At 36.8% G+C, this 21,516-nt stretch overlaps 1 protein-coding gene across 1 annotated transcript in view; it reads right to left on the bottom strand.

The window, feature by feature from the left end:
• Positions 1–4,522: 4,522 nt before the first annotated feature.
• The window catches only part of KNDC1 (kinase non-catalytic C-lobe domain containing 1), a 66,548-nt gene continuing 49,554 nt past the window's right edge, over positions 4,523–21,516 (bottom strand). The window contains 15 exon segments of the mRNA XM_032116196.1: positions 4,523–5,917; positions 6,693–6,790; positions 6,874–13,293; positions 13,556–13,713; positions 14,337–14,396; positions 14,499–14,621; positions 15,036–15,186; positions 16,462–16,544; positions 16,857–17,072; positions 18,141–18,320; positions 18,579–18,726; positions 19,131–19,244; positions 20,526–20,737; positions 21,020–21,117; positions 21,229–21,322. Of these exon segments, the coding sequence (XP_031972087.1) occupies positions 13,062–13,293; positions 13,556–13,713; positions 14,337–14,396; positions 14,499–14,621; positions 15,036–15,186; positions 16,462–16,544; positions 16,857–17,072; positions 18,141–18,320; positions 18,579–18,726; positions 19,131–19,244; positions 20,526–20,737; positions 21,020–21,117; positions 21,229–21,322 (1,869 nt within the window). The 3' untranslated portion in view covers positions 4,523–5,917; positions 6,693–6,790; positions 6,874–13,061.

The following is a 21,516-nucleotide window of genomic DNA, read 5'->3' as shown; positions in this document are numbered from 1 at the left end:
CTCTTGGTGCTTTGTGGGCAGTTCTTCACTGCAGGGTAACCATGAATTCCCTCCGCTTTTCACCCTCCCCTCCTGTGCGAGAACAAAGTGGGACTTCCACTGAATTGATAACTCCTATCACACCCCTGCTTGGTATCAGTCTGCCTCCAGAAATCATGACTGCATGTCTTATTTATCTGTCCTTGTTCCTGCTGCTTTATGCGCACCCACCACCTGCACACAAAGTCAGTGCTCTGCCGTCTTCCCTGTGACTTGGCCAACCTGTTACTCTGCCACTCTGGCTACATTTCTCAGCATTCGCTTTCTCTGTGATAACAGTTACTGTAACCATGGTTCTACCTATTGCTTATACTTTCAGTGAGGCAGAGTTTGAAGACTGAAACCCTCCTACTTAATGTCTAAATCTTCCAACGTATTCAATTTTAATCTTATAAAGATGTATATTTTTTCTTTATATTAATCCAGTAAAAGGTTTTATTATAATTCTCTTTGTCAATCTTTTCCTGAACCAAACATTTCAGCCTCTTGTCCATGCCAAATACAGTTGCTATACCCATTCATCAGGAAATCCTACAGTTTTTTGTTCACCAGAAAATTGTTTAATTGAACCATATTCAAGTTTGACTTGCGAACCCTTCTTAGGCTCTGTCCCTCCTTGATTGTCCATTCTCATGGCGTAGTCTGAGTCCTACTCTGCTTTACCAGTGATGACACTGTTCAAGAGTTTGTCTCTAACCAAACAAGAGTACAAACACGATTGTCACCTTTATTTAAAGGTGTCTAATAACCAATTTAGAACCACAACTGTACATGACCAGAGCCCTCCTGGTGCCCTTTGTTTCTGGCCTGTGTAGGTAGGGATTGACATTGCAGCCTGAGCCCACTAAACAAGCTTCCTGGAGGAAGAAGGTGTAAAAATGTGTAAATAAACATTCAAGCATTAATGCCTCCCATACATGTCATCTATCTGAAGAAGTCCACAAACAGCTCTAGCATGGACAAAGCCTGTGGGACACACACCCACACACTCCCCTACATATATATGTGGGGCCTTTTTACCACATGAAATTGTTTGGTATCTAATTACTTGAATTCTCACCCATTTATCCTTCCCAATTTTCTGATTAACAATGGAAAGTTCAGAAAGTTTACTAGACCAAACTGTGCAAGATTGCTTTTAAATTTCCTCTGCTTTATAAGACACACCCCCACCCTTCCCCCACCCTATGTCGAATATTTCAGGTTTTTAACTATTCTTTTCTTTAGGTAAATGTGAAAACTTCCCCCACCACAAACCTAAGGATATATTTAAAAATACTGGAACTTCTGGGCATTAGACAGTCCGGTTGGCAACATATTTCACAGAGCAGACCAAGCAGGCAGGAGATGGAGAGGAGGCAGGAATCTGCTCTATTCACTGAATTACTAAAGGACAAGTCCCTTGAGTCAGCTGCATTTAACATGTGGCCTGGCAGCAACCTCTCCAGTCAGAACTGGGAATATCAGTGCCACTGCCTGCTTGCAGAATCCTGCCAAGCCTCAGTCAGGCAAAATGCCATTCTCAAGAACTAATTCTCATGAATGTCAGAAAAAGAAAGTGTAACTTTTCTGCAAGCTTCCTTCTTAAAAATTTCTGATCACTATAACAGCATTCTGCACCATAGATGGGGCAAAATCCCATCCCCATGAGATAAATTTGTCCCATGTGCCCAGAATTATTTCCAATCTTAGTCCTTACAGAATATTATGCATAAGTAATATACTTATATCCTACTTATATCCTTATATATAACATACACTCTTATATATCTCTATACAATTTTTTTTTTTAAATATAGAAGAGTCTATGTCTATGACATTACTTTTTCCAGCTTTACGTCAACAAATAAAGACACTTGGCAAGCTGTAGGATAGGACAAAAAGAACATACGACCTATGATGGAGCTCTAAAAATAGAAAATCTCGAATTTTATCATCCACTGATACATCTGCCTTTACTGACTTTTTACCATCTGAGCTGCAAATTACATCTCTATACACTGCTGGTTTATTAATTGCATTGTATTGAAGCAAATGGCACTGCAGAAAGATGGCGTCAAATGCTGAGCTCCCAGAGACACAAATTGATCATGGTCTGACAAGGTTAAACCAAATCTCATTTCCATTACACATAAAATTTATAAGTCTCCTGGATAGGTAGCAGATGACTTCTGAATGTAATGCTACAATACTTAACAGCTGCTAGTTTAATTTTATCTAAATTCTTAAGCTGCCTTCTTTCTGTTTCTATCTATTATTCATTAAATGCTTGTTTGAAAATCTCCTGCTAAACTGTGATTCAGAAATACCACGTTTAAAATCAAGTGATATTACCAACAGGATGAAAACCTGCTCATGCTAGTGAAATTTGTCAGAGTAGAGCAGGGACAGACAGCAGCTTTTACTCTGCTGCTACAGGGGGACAGAGACAAAGAGCTCAGACATACCAACGTGATTACCACTAGCAGGAGTCTGGAGATCCATTTACCATAGATAATGGCAATACTGTATGCAGGTGTTTGCAGAATACACAGCTGCCTTCTCTGGGGAGGCAGCACCTTCCCCTTCAGCTTTGCAGAAATCTACACACACAAAACTGGTCTCAAGTTGAGGAGGTTCAGCAGAACTACCTAGTCCTACTTGGCTGCCTGCTAGCCAGTTGATACTAGAAATATTTTGGGATAATATCTCAGCCTTTGAGAATTAATTGTGGCTCCACATCTTCCAGCCCAAAGCTCAGCTCTGCCCTAGTAAGCCAGCTCAGAGCCCTGCAGAGGTGCAGGATTGTGCTGAGATATCCCCTCCCTATTGGAGCTATGGAGGAACTGAAGAGACAGCAGCTGAGGGTTGCCAACTACCTTGGGCTCCCCACAGGTACCAGAGAGATCTGCCACCACTTGGCCTTGCTGCAGTGGGTACACAAGACCAAAGGATGGGACTGTCATTTTGTACCAGCAGGTGACCCTTTCCCATAGCACTGGAGGGTCCTGTGACACTAGAACAGAGGGAATCTGTGGTTTTTAGGAGTAGGCAGGTGGTGATGCAACTCAAAGAGTAAAAACCAGGCAGTTTATGCCACACAGGGGATATGTGTTCACCTGTGGCCATGCAGATTTCCCATGAAGGTCTGTCCAGGGAAGCCAGGGCTGCTGGCATCTGCTATGCAGTTTACATGGTCTTTGCCCTGGTGTGTTTATCCAAACATTCTGTTTCTGAGTAATCACTATTTAGGACTTAAAACATTATAAATGGCCTCCAACCAATCTCTTAATTATCAATTATTATCTTTCATCTTTGACAGAATAAGAGCTACTTTTCCATGAGGCATTTAAAGACCATATGTGCAGAAATACCAGGAGGGCCTGGTATAAACATAGTGACAATGCACAGATGAAAATTAAATATCTCATCATGTTTGGAATTGATCTAAATCAACACAGTACTCAAAATGCCAAGAGCTCCCATGGCTCCTTAACACAAGGCTGCCACCAGCAGCTAAACAGAATCAGTGAAATGTTTTAAAAATATATATATTCTTCAGAGACATGCTGCAAATATTAAGAAAGAAACACATTTACTTGTTTGAATGGCTTCTTACCCAAATTTAAGCTTATTAAAGAAAAGTCAAATTCAGTATGAAGCAGGACATGTAAAACACGTACTGCTGTTGTTACAGAAGCAAGGTACAGAGTCTCTTGTTTATTTATTTATTATTAGACAAACTATTATAGTTGGCAAACCATCCAAGTTTCAGGAATGTAAATCCTACTTCAGCATTCATTGCTATCATACTGCCAGAGGGAGATCTCTACGGATGCTGCTCAAATGAAACTGCTTCGAAGTCTGTAGTTGGTTTAATTCTGCTTAGACTAGAAATTAGACTTTAAAAACAATTAGACACACTTAGATACCTTGCAATTTTCCCAAAACCTGACAGAGAGGCCACCTTTGCCTTTTACATCAAGGCTTTTTTCTTTGTTAGTCTTTGCTGAAAGATATTTTTTCATGATGATTACTTCTAAAGTTACATTTAGCAACATATAAAAGTAAGAATGCATTAAATCAGAAATTTTCTGTTATATTCATATTTCCCACAAATACTTTCTAAAGAAATTTAGAAAGAAATGAAAGAAATTATACTGACCAAAGCATTTATTATTCTTGAAAGTAACTTTTCACTTTCAGCTATTAAAGAATGAATAATTTTCCCCCTTGATTTTAGAGTTAGCATTTGAACATGATGAGTCAGTCAGCAGGAGAACGAGCTGTCACAGCTGGCAGCCCTGGGACATCTATCACGCTCTGTGCCCATCCTGGTCTATGCCATACAATGCTTCTTTGAAATGCATTGATCTCAGCAGTGAAAATGTTTTACTGACTCTTCCTTCCCCTAACTTACACCTGAAATAAATCAGGTCTTTGTATTCCTCCAAAAACAGTCTGTTCAAATTAAATGGAAAGAATCTTTATCTTTTTTTTTTTTCTGACTTCAAAGCTTTTCTTCATTTCACATTTCTAGTTATTTCTCCCATTCATCTGTATTCCTCACTATACACTGCTTCTTCCTATTTTCTTTATTCCAGTCACTTCCATCAAGTATCCTGCAAATGTTACTATTGCCTGAAGAAGAGAATAACGTTGGCAGGATATATAACTGTAGCAACAGAGCATAAATAACACTACACGTCTGCCTTCACTTGTACCAAACAGGGAGTACAGACATGTCCTGACATTCCCTTAGTTTACTGTTAAGGGAAAAGCTGGTCTTCGTGGGTGAGGACAGGAATGTAGTTAGGTTAAGATGCTTAACACTGCCCCTGTAACCTGCAATATGACGTCTACGTTTCCTTCAAATAGTGCAGTGTAATTCTTTTGCCAGGTTTTACAGAAATGAGTGTATTACACACGGATAGAAGGTAAATAGGATTTAAGACCATGACGATGTGTGTGAGTGTTCTCTAAAAGACTAAAGGGAGCAGCTGAACGCTGAATGCAAATACATCTTCGTTTTACAAACGGAATATTAAAACTCCTGCCATTTTGTGTTTGCCTGTTTCTAATGGGCAGGTTTTGGGCACACATCTGGACGGCCGATCGTTTTTCACGCTCTCTTTGCTCCCGGTACGGCACCAACATCTAAAACGCTGCGGAGGGCCTCTTGTGCCATCTCCTGGTTATATTGAGACTTCACATCCAGAAAGCTGCTACACAAGGGAAGAGAAGTAGTAGGAGTTCAGCTGAGGCAGCGAGAGAATCAGGGAATCATTCAGGTTGGAGAAAACCTGTAAGACCACCGAGTCCAGCCCTTAACCCAAGTCCACCACTAAACCATGTCGCTGAGTGCCACATGTACTCCCGGGATGGTGACTCAGTTCCTGGCAGCTAAGACAACTCACCCAGCACAGGGACGTGCATGGCAGGCTTGGGCTCTAATCCCTCTGCTGCTGCTTTTAGCACCAGGTCACTTTTCCACTGCATTAGCATATGCATAGAAAGGAAATTCAGCATCCCTCTACAATATCTCTGACATCAGTTCTAGCAACTCATCCCCCTGCATTACCTACATTTTTGGTATGTATCAGTGGAATAATGCAAATAACCCCGAGAATTGAAGCGACTAGAATATAATTAAATTAATAACCAAACCAATATCATTCCTTGATTGCAGGTAAGTATTTGAATCAGTGTCCAATTTAGTTTACTGAAGGTCCCTACTGAGTCCCTCTCTCTTCAAAGGAACATGGGGGCCTGTGCACTTACGATAGAGTTTTATCTCATTTTTCTTCTTAAAAATTCACACGGAAAAGTGGATCCTGCAGTTGTGGTTACAGATGAGTAATCTCTTCCAGTGCTTCAATGAAACTTTCCAATGTAAAAACTGAAAAAAAAATCAGCCTTGTTTAAAAATCAAGTGCCTAAGCTTCACAGAACATGAAAAAACCCCTTGCTCTGCAGCTACTACAACTTTTTACAGCAACATTTCACATTCACAGGTCTGCTCAATCCAATCTTTTCTATGAAAATCCAATTCTTTCAGTCTTTCTCAGTTTATGTTTGTATACATATACTTATTGTGGTCCTCTACTCTCCTTTGTTTTGGCTGTATGTATCCTAGCTGCAGTGCCTAAATGGTAAAGTATTCCTGCTGATACTTCTCTATTGCCAAACAGAGCAAAATAATTACCTTCTGTCATGTGTAGCTCTTGTGTAGTACACCTCAGATCTTCTCCCTGCACCCTTTTTCTTTTTGCAAACTGTACACATGGATTCATATTCAGCTTTGTGATCTGTTACGATCCCCAGAGATTTTTACTAAAGCTCTGTAGTTATTTTTCATTTAATATTTATCCTTCAAAAGCATAAGGCTTGAAGCTGAAATTTGAACTGTTATCATGACTATTGTGCATTCTGTGCTTGTATGTTGTGTAGGTGTGCGTTCTATCCCACCTTGGATTTCAACAGTAAAATTCACAGACATTCCCACACATTCCATACAGAGTAGGCTGGAGAACACTGCCTTATGGTAACCCTGGATAGTTTGCCTCCCTCATCGGAGTACGCAGAGTCCCCGGCAGGTCTTATCTTGTTGTTACCGTAACTGTGATAGTTCCCTTCTTCCCACCCGAGTGTGTTGAGAACTGAGTATGTTTTACCTCAGTGCTGTAAGCCAGAATAGTTTGCTTCCCCCCATCTGCATGGGTGCCAAGGTGAAGGCCATCTGCCAGATCTTGGAATTCAAGACAAGCAGCACCTACATTACATGGGGCAGCTAATGAGCAAAACAGGACACTGCATACTTACGAAATGTTAATTAGCACAGCTTTCATTACTCACCCCCACAGCACTTTCCCTGAAGCTTCACTCCTGAGCAAGGCTCCACTGCACTGGGTCCTCATTTGATTGGTGGTCCAGGATTCCCACTGTAGGAATATTACACTTTTGATAAAGCGAAAGCTTTCACTTACTTTGTGCCTTGTCCCTGAGGGATCGGCACCTGCTTTTCACTCGTAACATCTGGGTAGTCCTAACTCCACACCATTCACTTTCACAATGTAACAAGCATGGTAATTACCCTTTGAAATGATTTACTAACCAGTTGTGTATTCACCTTAGAGGCCCATCATCTGAATCTGAGCAACCAAATATATAATCAGGCCAGGAGGATCTGCTGTCAAGGGCATTTGACTTCAATGTACAACATGCTGTTTTCATCTCTTGGGACAGTTACCTTGACCATTAGGTTATTTAAAAATTACTTACAGGACAAAAGCACGTCAGCCTTTTAAATTAGTGTCTACACTTACAGATTTTTAGTCAGCTTTTTCAGTAACTCTTCTAGTGTCAAAGTTTGGCTGATTCTCTGTCATTCTCTCTGCCTCACCTTTCCACTCATTACTGTGCTCTTGCCCACTTTTTAAAAGTAGTATTATTTTCTGGTTCTCTGAGAACTCACTCATTCTTCCTCAATCAAAAATACAGTAATTCCAAGATAATTTCAATTTCCCCCAGTATTATTATTATAGTACAGATGCAATCAGAAGTTAATGTTATGATACATCTAATTAGCTTGATAGCCTCTGACCTGCATTCCTGGTTAACTTTGATCACGACATACATTGTTTAGAGCAGAGACAGTGGAACAGCAAGCACTCCAGGCTTTTGCACCATCTGCACTTACTCACCTCTTCTGGTAAGCAGAGAGCTCTTGCTGTATAATAGAAAAATATTTTAAAAACTATTTTTATTGTTTTGCCTTTCCCTTGCTGACAAAAACTTTTGTCTGTCCAGTTTTGTTCCTAAGCTGCTGTGCTGTTCTTTTATATTTGTTCTTGATAATGCAGCCGTCTTATTTCTACTTTTTTTTTCCAGTATTCTTTTTTGATTTTTTTCAGGTAATTGATGAGCCCCTAATGCAGCCACAGTGGTCTCTGAGTTTTCTTTCCTTTGCATGTGGATAGACTGTTGTTGTACTTAAAATAGAGCCTTAGAAACTCTCTTAGAAAGAGCTCTTCTTAGAAACTCTCAGCTCTCTTGAATTTTTCTTTGCCTTTCAATTCCTTCCCCAGGACCTCATGTACCAATTCCTTGAGTTTGTTGAAGTTTGCTTTTTTGAAGTCCTGTGTTATTATTCTGCTTCTTTCATCTCTTTCTTTCCTTTGAATCATGAACTTTGTTGTCTCATGGTAACTTTCATCTTGATTGCTTTCCACATTCAGATTTTCAACAGTTTCTCTATTAAACACTATAAAATCATCAATAGTAAGATTATTCCCTATGGTTCTAGCACCAGCTTATATACACAAAGCTATAAAGTGTACTCATGCCGGGCTCAGAGCAAATCACATCCTGGCTGTCATCAGAGGAATAAGAAGGTGGTGTGGGTAGGGATGTGAGCATAGTGTACTTCAATACACCCCTTGGGCTGAAGAAACAAAAAATGAGGGACTATTTGTGACATTTCAAAATACATCATCCTCACAAATTTCAGATGCAGCCTAGGATATTCAATATTTCATCAGCTTAGTTGATCAAACATCAAAACTTTGCTTGGCACTCTATTGAGTTCTCAACATCTTTCTCAAGATTTCAGTCATTTATCTTTTATTTAAATAAACTAATTTGGGGGATTTTGTATTCCCCAACAATCGTCATTAACAGAATTGTCTGACCTTCGACCTGCAGTTTATCTTCATGGAAAAAAGTTACTTTGCTCATGTCTATAGATCTGTACTCTCATCTCAGGAGTCATCTGCTCTTTTTCAGCCTTTTATTTTCAAGCTCTTTGCCCTTTCCCTTCCTTGCATCAAGAAACTGAGAACTAGGAGATATCTTGAAGGGAAATCAAGACACTTCTTCCTCAGAAGAAGTGACTTTATCTTCCCTTTTCCACAAAAAACCCAGTAATCCTAGTCTATGACTGTGCAGCTGATTATCCTGGAATTTTGCTACTTAGGTGAATAATTTACTACTGTTAATGTTTATGAATTTTATCACATATGACAGCAAATAAGCATCTATTTGCAGAGTTGTTGTTATTCATTGATAGATTAAAAACAGCCACATTAAAAGTTTCTTCAAACTTGTTTGCTGCAGGAATTTTTAAATAGAAATTTGAAATGTGAAATTGTTCATTCTCACATGTATTTTAGAGGGTTATCAGACTATGAAACCACATTAAAATTGCCAATGGAATATTCCACCACAAATTAGTAATTTATTGGTAATTAATAATTACAAGATCTCTTGGGGGGGGGGAAACCTCCCAAAAACCTTTATAATCCAAACTGTAGTGAGGGCAGTGTTAAAATGGCTATCTGAAAATTTCTTACATTTATAGTAACTTAATGAAGGCAAAAACATTTATAGGTGAAGATATCTCCTACTCAGTCAAATCCCAAAGATGATGACTAAACTAAGCTTGATTTATAGGACTTTAGTTCTCAAATATTGTTCAAATCTGTGTTTCCAATGCTTTGAGGGTCCTTCAAAACTCAGCATACATTTAAAACTAATTATTTACAAAGCATATTTTGAGAAAAAAAGACTTTCTGGAAAAAAAAAAAAAAGGAAAAGCTAGCTTCAAACAGAATGCTTGGAATTTAAATAAGGCAATGCTTTGGGTTGTATTTAAGCAAGGATGAGGGAGAAAAAATAATTTATCTGCACTCTTACCACTGTCATAATATCAAGGATTAGAACAATCAATCTTACATTTAGCACTGAAAAAACTGATGGCTTCCACTCCTTTCTAACAGTAGTTTATATATTTTTTAATTTACAAACTTTCCTCAAGTTTTAATCCTTTGCAAATCACCTTGAGTACTCACAGATGTGATGAGTCTCAGCAATGCTTATGAAACCAATCCAATACACAAAGCAAAGTCTAGAAGTGGCTGAAAATTTTCTAAGGAAAGGAATTTGTCAGAATCATGAATCAGTGTTGATTCATTAATTATGTCCCAGCTTCTTTGTTTAGGGTTCTACAGAATAGGATTCACAGGATCCAGTTGAATTCATCCCTGTTTCCTGGCAGGCTTCTGGAGGTGCTGGAACTGGAAATCCTATTTCTAATGGAGTTGGTGTAATTAGGACACACTTCCCAGTTCTCTCACAAGAAGAGTGAAAACCCCAGGGATCCTGGGGGCAAACATCTGCAAAGGGACACAGAAAGAGCACCAATATACAAAGCAACTGGAAAGGCTCTCGAGGAGCAGACTTCATTTCAGAAATCCATGGGTCACTGTTTGAAAAATAAACATAAAAGCAAGATGAGGGAAATGTAGAAAAAATGAAGAAGAGCTGGTGGCAATTCTGGCGTAAAGAACAAACTCCATTTTTTTCCCCCAAAAAATTGTAGTTTGGTGTTGGAACGGAAGCACAGGGCCAGAGTGCAAAGTCCCTCACTTATGCAATATGATTACTGATGCCGATAATATTTTGCCAACTGGATAAAAATGAACATGTTTCTTTGATCTGTTTTGTCCCATTTTCTTTTCTTAAAGGACATTCCCCACAAAGAGAGAAAACTTTAGCTCAACCCTTACTGCTTGTTAGTCATAACTAAGCAGTACAGTTATATGCTAGATGCAACTTCTGTCTGAAATCTGTGTCATATAAGATGCAGATACCTCAGTGTTCATGGACAAAACCAAACCAGTTTCCTTGCAAAGGAGTGATTTTTTTTTTCAATAGCTACTAACATTTGTTGCTGCTGTTGTTGTGGGTACCTAACCACAAAATCTGAAATGTCTGCTTGATGGAAACACCCCAAAGTAGTACCATAACTCAATACTATGTACTAATACCAATATAAGGTTTGATACACTGAAGCATTTACAGGAGACATGAGTTGATTTTTAAAATCTTGTACAGCACCAGCTTCTGTCATAGAATAAACAATATTTTCTAGATGCAATAATACAGAGCTAAGAAATACATGAGCTAATATTAGCTATATTTCATGAGTGAAAAATATAAATAAAGGCCATATAAATGATAAAAAAATTCACAAAAGCAATCTCAAAAGTCTGACTGGTAACTGTATAAAATGAATTTATTAAGATCATGTGATTAGCAAGTTTTGTGGAGTACTTTACATTAGTAAAGCTTATGCTATTTAAAATTTTACTGTCTTTCAAAGGCAAGGTGTGAGTTCAAGTGAATGGTAATGTTTAACTGAGAAAACCCCAAGTAACAACTATTAAAAACAATTATTTAAGATAAATGCATACAGATAAAATACGTGAAATGTATGTCTGAAAATAACGTTATCATTAACATTCTTAAACCATTATATTATATAAAGGTAGGAGGTAAAGATTAAATGTTTTCACATTTGGCAATTTTTAGAGAAACAGCAACATGATTTACTTCCTTAAGGGTAAGTCAAAGTCAGAGTACCATAATTAATGACATGTTAAAACTACCTATGGTAAACAACAAAATAAATCATATTAAAAGTAGAACAAAAGCAAGAAGACCCTGTTGAGGACTGAGTTCTCCAGTGTTTAAAGCAGTAAGAGCCAAAAGTTAGTATTATTGTATTAGTAGGAAAAAGTAACTGAGTATTTAAAGGAAAGTATGGACACACCTTGTTTTTACTGAGGAAGATGAGAGAGGCTTGAGATGTAATATTGCTGTTACTGACAAGAGAAAAGGAGAAGCCTTCCCCTTATACATTGAGAAAGCTACAGTTTAGCATGTGCACATGCACTTCTGTCAAACACAACAGTACAACTGCAAAATACCAGACATGTACACACTCCCATTTCTTACATCATTATCCTTCTCCATCACTAACATTTGAGGAGATACTTAGTTCACATCTGCCCTTCACTTCTCTCAAAACATTTTTTCATCTTTTTTAAACACAGTTTTAAGCAAATCACTTTCAGAACAATGCTTAACTGTCTCTTGCCCTTCCCTACTTCTCATTCAACACTACCATTGCTCCCTCTGGTAGAAATACTTGTATTTGTCAATAATTTGCAGCCTTAACACTCTGGCCTTCCATAAACCTGGGTAGCTCAACAAATTTTCTAGCAATAGCAACACATTTCATGGCCGTTTAGAAGGTCTTGTAAGTATAAGCTCCATAAATAGGTTAGCACCACAGGTTTACAAGTTGCAGATCCAAATTTCACATGGTTATCTTCTCCTGGATGCTGCTGGAGCACTGTGATCTACAAAAATAGCCTCAGGAGCAAAAGCCATACTCAAATGTGCACACATACAGACAGACATAAATTGGCAAAGTGACTATTGTGCCAAATACAGATAAAAAAAGCAATTTCACATTTACTGTCTTCACAATGCCAGGAGTGCAGAAGCAGAGCAACAAATTGGTAATACTTACATTCAGATCTTACTTTCATTTGGAAACAGGTTAGTCTGATGACTTTAAAATCAAACAAACAAACAAAAAGTTGAAGGATAGGATTCCTCTCCCTCCTTGGTAGGAGAAATAAATGGCCAGTTATTTCAGTCAGTTACAGTTTTCATAATATACAACAAAAGAGCAACACACACCAACAGTCAGTGAATAGCAAAGGACCTGTGTTCCTGAATTATATGCACAATGTGACAGGATATAAGTGTACTGTGTTTATATAAAAATAGATTCAAGATTTAATGAACTACGTTTTGAAATCTCCTAGGCCAACTTGGCAACAGAAGCTGTAATTTTAAGTTATTTCCACAGTATTTTTTAGATATTGGTTTTCAGGCTAATTAATTACTTATGCCAAAGAAGAGTAACAAAATTAATAATCTTTTTCATCTCTACTCTCTTTAATTTTATCTCTATTTTTATTCTTCTGATCTGCCATCCAGTTGCCAGCGATTCAAATCTCATTAGTCAGCATTTTCTAATTGCATGTTAAGAAATATAATAATTTCAACTTGAGATAGTATCTTATGTTGTTTCACTTAAGTACTTGCTTGGAAATTGGTCCAGTAGATGAAGCCAACTTAATCCAGTTTTACAGTCTAGACTCAGAATAGAACAGATGAAACATAAATAATTACTGAAATGTTGCTTTCATCCTGCGCAGTGTGTCCTGAATTTTTCGAGAATGTTTTTCTGCTGGTATCTGATGGAAGTTGGCACAGTTGTCAGCTGCCAAGGCAGAAATGTCTCCATCTTTAAAACGAGTTATTCTTTGTCTGAGGTAAGACTGCAGCTTGAAATCTGGTGCATATGTATAAGGATTCTCTTGGAAGGCATGAACTTGGCTCACAACTTTTGCAATATTTCTTGTAAGAGAATATGGTAAAAAAGATTAGTTCGTTTTGCTGATGATAAAAACAAAAGCATAAACCAAAACCCAAACTTTAAAGGAAATTCAAAGGCATCAAGCATTTTATTCTATTGTATATGTACCTCTAATTACATGTCCAAACAAATGAAATTATTTGAACTGGTAACTGTGAAATGCTGCATTAGTTCTCATTATCTCATTAGACAATAGTGTAATAAAAAATGTAGGTGATATATACACATAATTAAAATAATTACCTAAGTTTAGTCCACTTGTGAGCTCCATTTGTCATTGTGAATCCTCCAGTTTCAAGTTGTTGGACATGCATAGCCAAAACATGGGCTGATGGAATTGTTGGAAGAGTTTTGAATCTGTCTCCTTCCATCAAGCATAAGCTGTCACTTTTTAAAAACACCTAGTTAAAAAATGCACTCAGATTAATCTCACATTAAGTATTGGGGAAGGCTTTACAAGTTCTCCATGTACTTAACACTATCTATTTATTTGTCATGAATATCAACTTTTGCCACTAAAGTTCAAGACAACACTATGAATTCATCTGGTAGCAAACTTTTTAAAGTACACAAATAAATAAAAGTAACTTTAATCAAAAGATACTTCATACATTTTAATTGTTGTAAATTACAGGCAAAATTGCATTTTAAAACCTCACTCTATGTTTCAAAGTTGTATAGATCAGTAAGACAATGGCTATAATAAAATAAACATTTAAGATTTTTCAGAACATATTAGAGCTGCAAAGCATCTGCAGAAATCTTCTAATGCAATGTGTCTAATCTAATATTTTAGCTTGCTTCTGAAATTTTGATTTGTCACACAGGACACATGTTAAAGAAATACTGAGATCAAAATTTATGTAAACTTTTTGATTAGGAGTAAAAAGTCTTCAATCAAATTAAATTCATAATACAAAGTAATAATTATGGTTTTCATCCTGTAGAGACACCCATTTAAGCAGATCTTGCACCTTCTCCAACCCCAAAGAAGTCATTTTGCATTAAGGAGTTTATACTATACCTCAACAGCCTTGAGTTCCTCCATTATCTCAGCTACCTTTGCAGGTAAAATTTTCCAGGCCTTATAATAAAACAGAATATATTTTTGTTTTTCACATTAATGTCCATATTCAAACAGAATTACATTAAGTAAAATGGTTAGAGAACAGAGTCCCAAACTTACTGGTAACTGTCGTACAATAAGATTTTCCAGTCCTGCTAGGATTTGCATTGCAGTAGCAAAATTTCTTTGTTCATAGCAGCATTTTGCTATAAGAAGAAATTTTGATAACAAGCTCACCTGCCGCTGGAAAAAAATTAAGATATATAATATATACATATATAGACATAGTAAATCTACACAATACAATTAAATGAGAAGGGGGAAGAGGTATTTCCTTTTTCAATTTGTTATCGAAATTGCTCTCTGTAGTAACATTTCCCTTCACCGAAGTTTTCCCCTTTCTGTCACTCAGGTGTCCTTGATAAAAGTTTGACCTATATTCCTCTCAGACAAGCCATTTCTTACATTCTGTTAGGTTTTGACACCTGCTACTAAAAAGCATCCAAGACCCTCCTTGTGACAACAAACCAAATTTTTAACAGCCCACTCACAGGTGTATTTCAGAACATTTCTTGCAGGTTTGCTACATAGCAATTCATAGATAATAACAAATAAATAACTATTTTGTAGTTACTAGCACAATAAACAATGACAAACCTTAGTTGTGTGACATGTTACAATTTCAGCAGCAACCCAGGTGCTGATGCTGTCTGCATTTTTTAATAATTGCAGAAGGTACTGGTCTTGTATGCACTTTGACAGAAACAGATTACAGACTTTCAGTGAAACTGTGTCAGCAGAAACTGCCCTAAGGAAAATATGGAAAAAAAAAAGGCAAAAATAATTCTGGCTGATATTGGATTGTTAAAGAAAACTTTGATTGTGAAGATGTCAACTTCTAACCATTTAAAATAATTTTGCATTTCTTTCCATCTTGATTTTATACTTCATGATGTACATAGTGAGCTGTATTACTTTTTCTTCCTTATAATTACAAGATAATTATATCTGATCAAAAAATAAGCATATGCAGGATACATTTCTGTATATAAAACCACTTTCACCACTCATTACTGAATAATAAAACACCAGCCAATCTGACACAAAATAACAGCCAGAAATCCAAACTCAACAACCACAGCCACATAAGAAATTGAACCTGATATCAAGGGGCACCACGCACTTTGTTTCCCATGACTGGACCCCAAAATCTGTATAAATGAGCTGATTTAGCCTTGGCCATTGAATAATCTGTAAAAAATGAGGTCCTTTAGATGTTCATTCCCTATCCTTAGAAGCAAAAATCTACCATAGGTAGTGCAATTAACAAGTACTAATTAGAAGCTAACTGAATCCACTGAGTATGTAAGAAGTAGACCATCATAAAAATAATTAGGTCTACGTGGTTGGATGAAAACATTAATTACTGATAAGCAAATAATTTAAATAGATTGGTAACCACTCTAGTAACTACAGGAAAATTTCTGTGTATCTCTGAATACCAATAATTAATTTCCCTAACAGTACAGAAGGAACGTTGCACAGAAGCTGTGTAATCTCCATCCACCTTCAGAACCCAACTGCACACAGCCCTGGGCAACCTGGTCCAGATGACCTTGCTTTCAGCAAGGTAGTTGGACTACATGATCTTGAGAGGTCTCTTCCAACCTCAGCTATTCTGTGAGACTGTAAGTGTCTTTGAGTTTTTAAATAAGTACACACATCCGTAAGCAAGGATCCTACTTCAGAATCCATTACATTTTTTCCCTACCAAAAACGCAACCTTTCAAGCAACTCCCAACACAAGTTCTTAGAAATATTTTGGCCTCAACACACTTCAGATTTCAAAGAAATCACCTGGCAAATGTGACCTTCCACATACATGCATGTGCATAGGTACATACCTGTATCCACGTATGAAAACTCCTGAAATTAAATAATCCATATAAACAGGCTACCTAGTTTGTAAAAAAAAATACTAAGTATTCAAATTGCTTCTCTGTTTCTGGCTGTATTAAAAGTGTAATACTCTAAGTTATTGTGAGTCAACAAAACAGAAGGGCAGTTAAAACAAGCAACTTACTTTGGCACAGCAACACACTTATCTTTAACACCAAGTGCTCTGGAATTTAGGAAGTGTACTGGATGACATTTATGAAATACTTCCTAAACAAAAAGAGTAAGATATATCTGCTGTTAGTTCTAACAGTTCTTTTAAAATGCTCAGGGATAAAAATGACAGAGTATGACCCCCTCCCACCCCACCTGCATAAATTTGTGAGAGGGATCACAGCCTAAGAACAGCATTTGATATTCTGTATTTCGCTGTAGAGGTTTCAACAGAAAAGCTTTAGTTCAAAGTACCATAAAATAGTATGAAATAAGCTTGAAACAAGGTTGGGAAATGGTAGAGAAAGATGAGAACAAGTAAGAGGATAGATATTATTTGTACTTCCAAATAAACCTAGACCTTTGTACCTGTTGCAGTAGTGTCAGCTGCCAGCAAAGCTGCTGGGCACTGCACTCTATCAAGAGAAATGGTCCCACTTCGTCTGCTCTAGCAAAGGAGACTGAGGTTTCTTCTGTGAAACTGCTACAGCAGGGCTTTGGCAAAACTGCTGAACCAGTGTGCAGTCTCTCTCTCTGATATTGTGCAATTGGTCCCATACCTTTGGATCGCTTCCAGTAGAAGTTCTGTAGAAAAAATAAATGTAAGGTTACAACTTCTCTAAAACAAACATTATGTCTCTCTCTTGAACATACACTTCAGGAAAGTGTTAAGAGAAACACCTTTGTGCATGCAAAACTCTTCAGCTAATCTTCAACGTTAGCCCAGAATGAATTGGTTTACTCAACATTGCTATTTTAAGCTAATATAAAATGCACAAGGAGTCTAAACAGGAGGCTGCCACATCTCAATCAACAATCAGTATTTAAAACAAACCTCTGTGTATTCAAGCATGCTGCTATAAAACATTTTACTTCTTTTTGCTTAGAATCAAACATCTCTTTCCAAGAAATATTTTGTTTTCCATTATTTTTGCTTCTTCTGTCTTCCATTACCATTATTATGTGATGACAATAAAAAAAGTCCATGTTCCTCTATTCTGTTTGCCCTTCCTTGCCTGAATCCCCAATATACCCGCGGAATTGCGCACCTTTATCATGAGGCTGGTTCTTAATTTACAATCTTAATGCACAATATTGATACATTTGACTTCCACATGTTATTTTGGTCACTCTGTAAAGAGATCTATTTTTGGGAAAAGCCTGCAGTATGTTCTGGTTTCTGGGGCTCTAGAACACTACAAAATAGTAAATACAGACAAAAATTCAGACAAGTTCTTGCTACAAGCTTTCAAGTTCTAGCAGGAAACCACTTAGCTCCCGCTGTTTTCTTGTATTTATAGTCTTACAAAAACCAATGCCTAATAAAAAGCATTAATGGTTGACAAGGGGGCAAAGGACTCCTAATAACAATGAATCACATGATAGTGTCAAGAATGAAGAGTTCAAATCTCAAAGTTTTTTATTATCTGATCTGTGATTACTGAAACAGCTGTCAGTAGTTAAAACTTAAGATTATTTTCGCAGTTACAGAACTGTCTGGATCTTAGATACTTTCAAAAGAAAATTTAAAATGCAGGTACCTAATTCTTACTAAGTATGCGGGCTGGATTCTGAGTTGGACACTTCTGTTTTTGTCAAAATGTAATATATGGAAACATGCTCCATACACTGCAGTCTGAAGAAAAGACACACCTTTCTGGAAACATCTTCTGAGAGCTTTTTACATAGGGAATGTAATGTTTTTCTGCCCTCCTCACTTTCCTCTTCACATTTGTCCACACTAGAGCACTGACCAGCACTGCCACTTTTCCTGGCAGAGGCATCCTCGAGCAGTGACAACAAGCGCTCCCCGTAGCCATTTAATGAAGCAACCTGGGAATGCAAAACAGGCTAACAGAAAGCAGAACTCAATTTCCCAGAAATTATAAGCAAGTTACAATACAGTTGTGAGATTCTTAACCTGTCCAAAACCAGACATACTGAACATAGCTGTCAAATATAGCATTATTTTTCTTTTATTTACGTTAATTGTACTTAGGGCAGCTTTTTGTAATAACAATGTTACATATCCCATAACCGACTTAATTTTTTTTTTTTTTCCTTAAAGGATCTATTGAATTTCTGAATTACCTTGGAAGAAATAAATTCTTTTAGGGTACCCAGAAGATCAGTATTTGTTGCAAAGTCTACACTATAACAGTCTTCAATCCATGCCTGCAGGATGTAGAAACTGCGGTTACATATTTTGGTAAGGGATGCGGAAGGATCCAGGCTTGCACTGGTGAGAAGAAAAAGAAACTTATTATGCCAAAATTGACATCCAATTCCAATTTAAAAATAAGTGTTGACAAAACCCAGAAGTTTTATTTGGGATTTAATGTATTATCTTAAATTCCTAAACTTCATGTCTCTAGCATCCATGGTTCTATGAAAAAAAAAGCTGTATTTGTAATTACTACCCATTACTGGATAAGTGGTAAAAGTGAGAAGCAGAACTGAGAAGTAAGCACATTGTCAGATGCAGCTCTTGCTCTAGTTTTGCTGTCATTTGTTAAGAGAGTCTTACAAAAACAAACATAAAAATTCATTTTAATTAAGTAGGACTTTTGAGAAACAACTATTTGTTATTGGGAGGAAACTCAATTGTGCTTTGATAATATTTTTCATGGGAATTTACTGTACCTGGATAAAGTGCTGCTGATTCTATCAAGAAGAAACTGCAAAAATTCTTCTTGTGTGCAGAAATAGCGAAATGTATAAAGAAACTGCTGTACATAACCTTCTAAAAAGGCATTTCTGTAAAGCACAAGAAAACTTCAGACAAGCCAGAACACATCTTCAACTTGCATTAGAGTACAGCAACAGCAAACAATCCTCAAAATATCAACAGGCATTTTAAATTCTCAAGCTCTTCATAAAACCTTGGATTTTTTAAAAATTATTTTTACACATCAAGTACTCTGACTGGCAACCCTGAAAGCATAAGTAGTTTTATAAAGAGTTTCTCTACTTTCAATTTTGTGAATAACCACTTTGACATTTCTATTATTAAGGCAAGTTACAATCTAAATAGTATGGAAGAACACATTACATTTTCTTTTTTTTCTATCATATCACTTGATACTGCTTTGAAACATTTTCATTATAATAACAGCATAAGAAGTAGATACATTAAGCAAGAAAATATTCCCCGTAGTTCTAATTAGAGAAGTAGTTACTTCAACAACAGAATACAATTATACACACATTAAAAATGAGGGCATTTTATTTTTTTATATACACATACTCTCAAGGTCTTAACACAGACCTTGAGGTCTCCCTATTGGCTTACAGCTAATCATGAAAGTCTGCGTTTGATGAATGTGGAAACTCCAATTCCAAAATATTTTCTTCACTTTGTGCAAAATATTAACTACCAGGAAAAGCAGCACTCAGAGTAAGTAACTGGATCTCAGAGTCAGGATGAACTGGGAGAAGTAGCTGGGAGGAAGTTGCTCCCTCTACAGAGGCACAAGTCTGAAGGAGCTACTGGCAATTTCCATCCTTCACACTATTACAGCTCAGGTACCTTAAAACAACACCGCCCTCACCAGAGCTGAAGGACACCTTTATCCCCTTTTAAACCCTGAGATAAGCCTGCATCTTGATCAGTGGCAAGGACTGATTATTGGGGCAATAATCTGTAGAACAGAACCTAAACATTTTCATATCCAGACCCTATTAATAAGAACTACCAAATTACATGATCTGAAGAATTGTTGTACTGCTGGCAGTAACATAAAGTCTTGATTCCATGGCAACTATCAGAGCAAACCTCAAATAAGTACAAGATAAAAGAGTTTAAAGTTACTAGTTTTTTATTTATTATCAAATACTTTTAATCAAATCCAGCTGATCTTTTGCCTTTTTCATGTCCATTTCTGTAAATGAGTGTTCATAGAAATAACACAAACTTGACAGAAGAGAGAAGAATTTATTCAATATTGAGTAACTAGGATTTATCACAGAGACAAGTTTTTCCTGATTTAGCAACTATGCTTCAACCCACCCCCAATTTAGGTGCAAAATATACTATACCTAGAATATAAATAAGCCATTAAACCAAGTGGTGTACCGGCCTGCAGAACTCTTACTCCATTTTGATTATTACACTGGTGTTTCTCTGTGTTATAATAAAGAAGCAATGATGATTCATCCATAGGTGCCATGTCCACGGTGTCAGTTTTCCCATTGTGAATGACTGTAGGCAGCACATAGGATTCCACACCCCACTGCTCTGCATACATCATCTGCTCAAAGAAGCAAGGCCATGATAAAATAAGAAACTGAAGAGGAAAATTCACACAAAATGCAATCAAGTTAAAGACAAATTGCATTTCATATAATTGATTTTTTTTTCATTTTTAAACAATACTAGTAGCAATTACCTTTAATAATTCTTTTGGATCTTACTTAATTTGGCAGTTTGACACAAAACATTTCACATTTCTTATAGTGATCTGGGTGGCCAACTACACTGATGCAGTAATGAAATGACAAATTAAGCATAAGTGAAAAAAAGTCTGACTCGCCTGCACATATTTCTTTACCAGTTCAAGAAACTGCACTTTTGATTTCATCTCCTGTAGCTGTCCTTTCAGTTTGGGCAACATAGATTTAGTTTCAGGACCTTTAGATTTAAAATACATGGCATAAGAACATCAATGATTCAGATTTACAGAACAAGTCCTTAAAAGTACTATGCAGCCATCTTATTACTGGCAAGTTGCTGCAATCTTACCTTTACTTCTTCTTTCTTTCTGCAATAGTTTATGGTAAAACTTTATGGTCTTTCTGTAATTTTTTGTCTCCATCATTAGCAATTGTTCTAGTTCCTATTTAAAAAGAAATAGGATTCTGATCAGAATTGTAAGTGGAAGGTGGTTCTAGTAAGAAAGTGAAGTATTAGAAGAGAATTATTTTGTATGAAGAAAAAAGAACATCCAAACAGACAAGAATATGATATTAAAAATGAAAAACTACCTTTCACAGCTGTGCTTACAGGCAAGATACAGCAGGTATTACCTGT

This window comes from Corvus moneduloides, chromosome 8, assembly GCF_009650955.1.
Source record: "Corvus moneduloides isolate bCorMon1 chromosome 8, bCorMon1.pri, whole genome shotgun sequence".
Lineage (NCBI taxonomy): Eukaryota > Metazoa > Chordata > Aves > Passeriformes > Corvidae > Corvus > Corvus moneduloides.
Note: the sequence above shows the minus strand (reverse complement) of the source record. Positions and strands in the feature narration are given on the sequence as shown.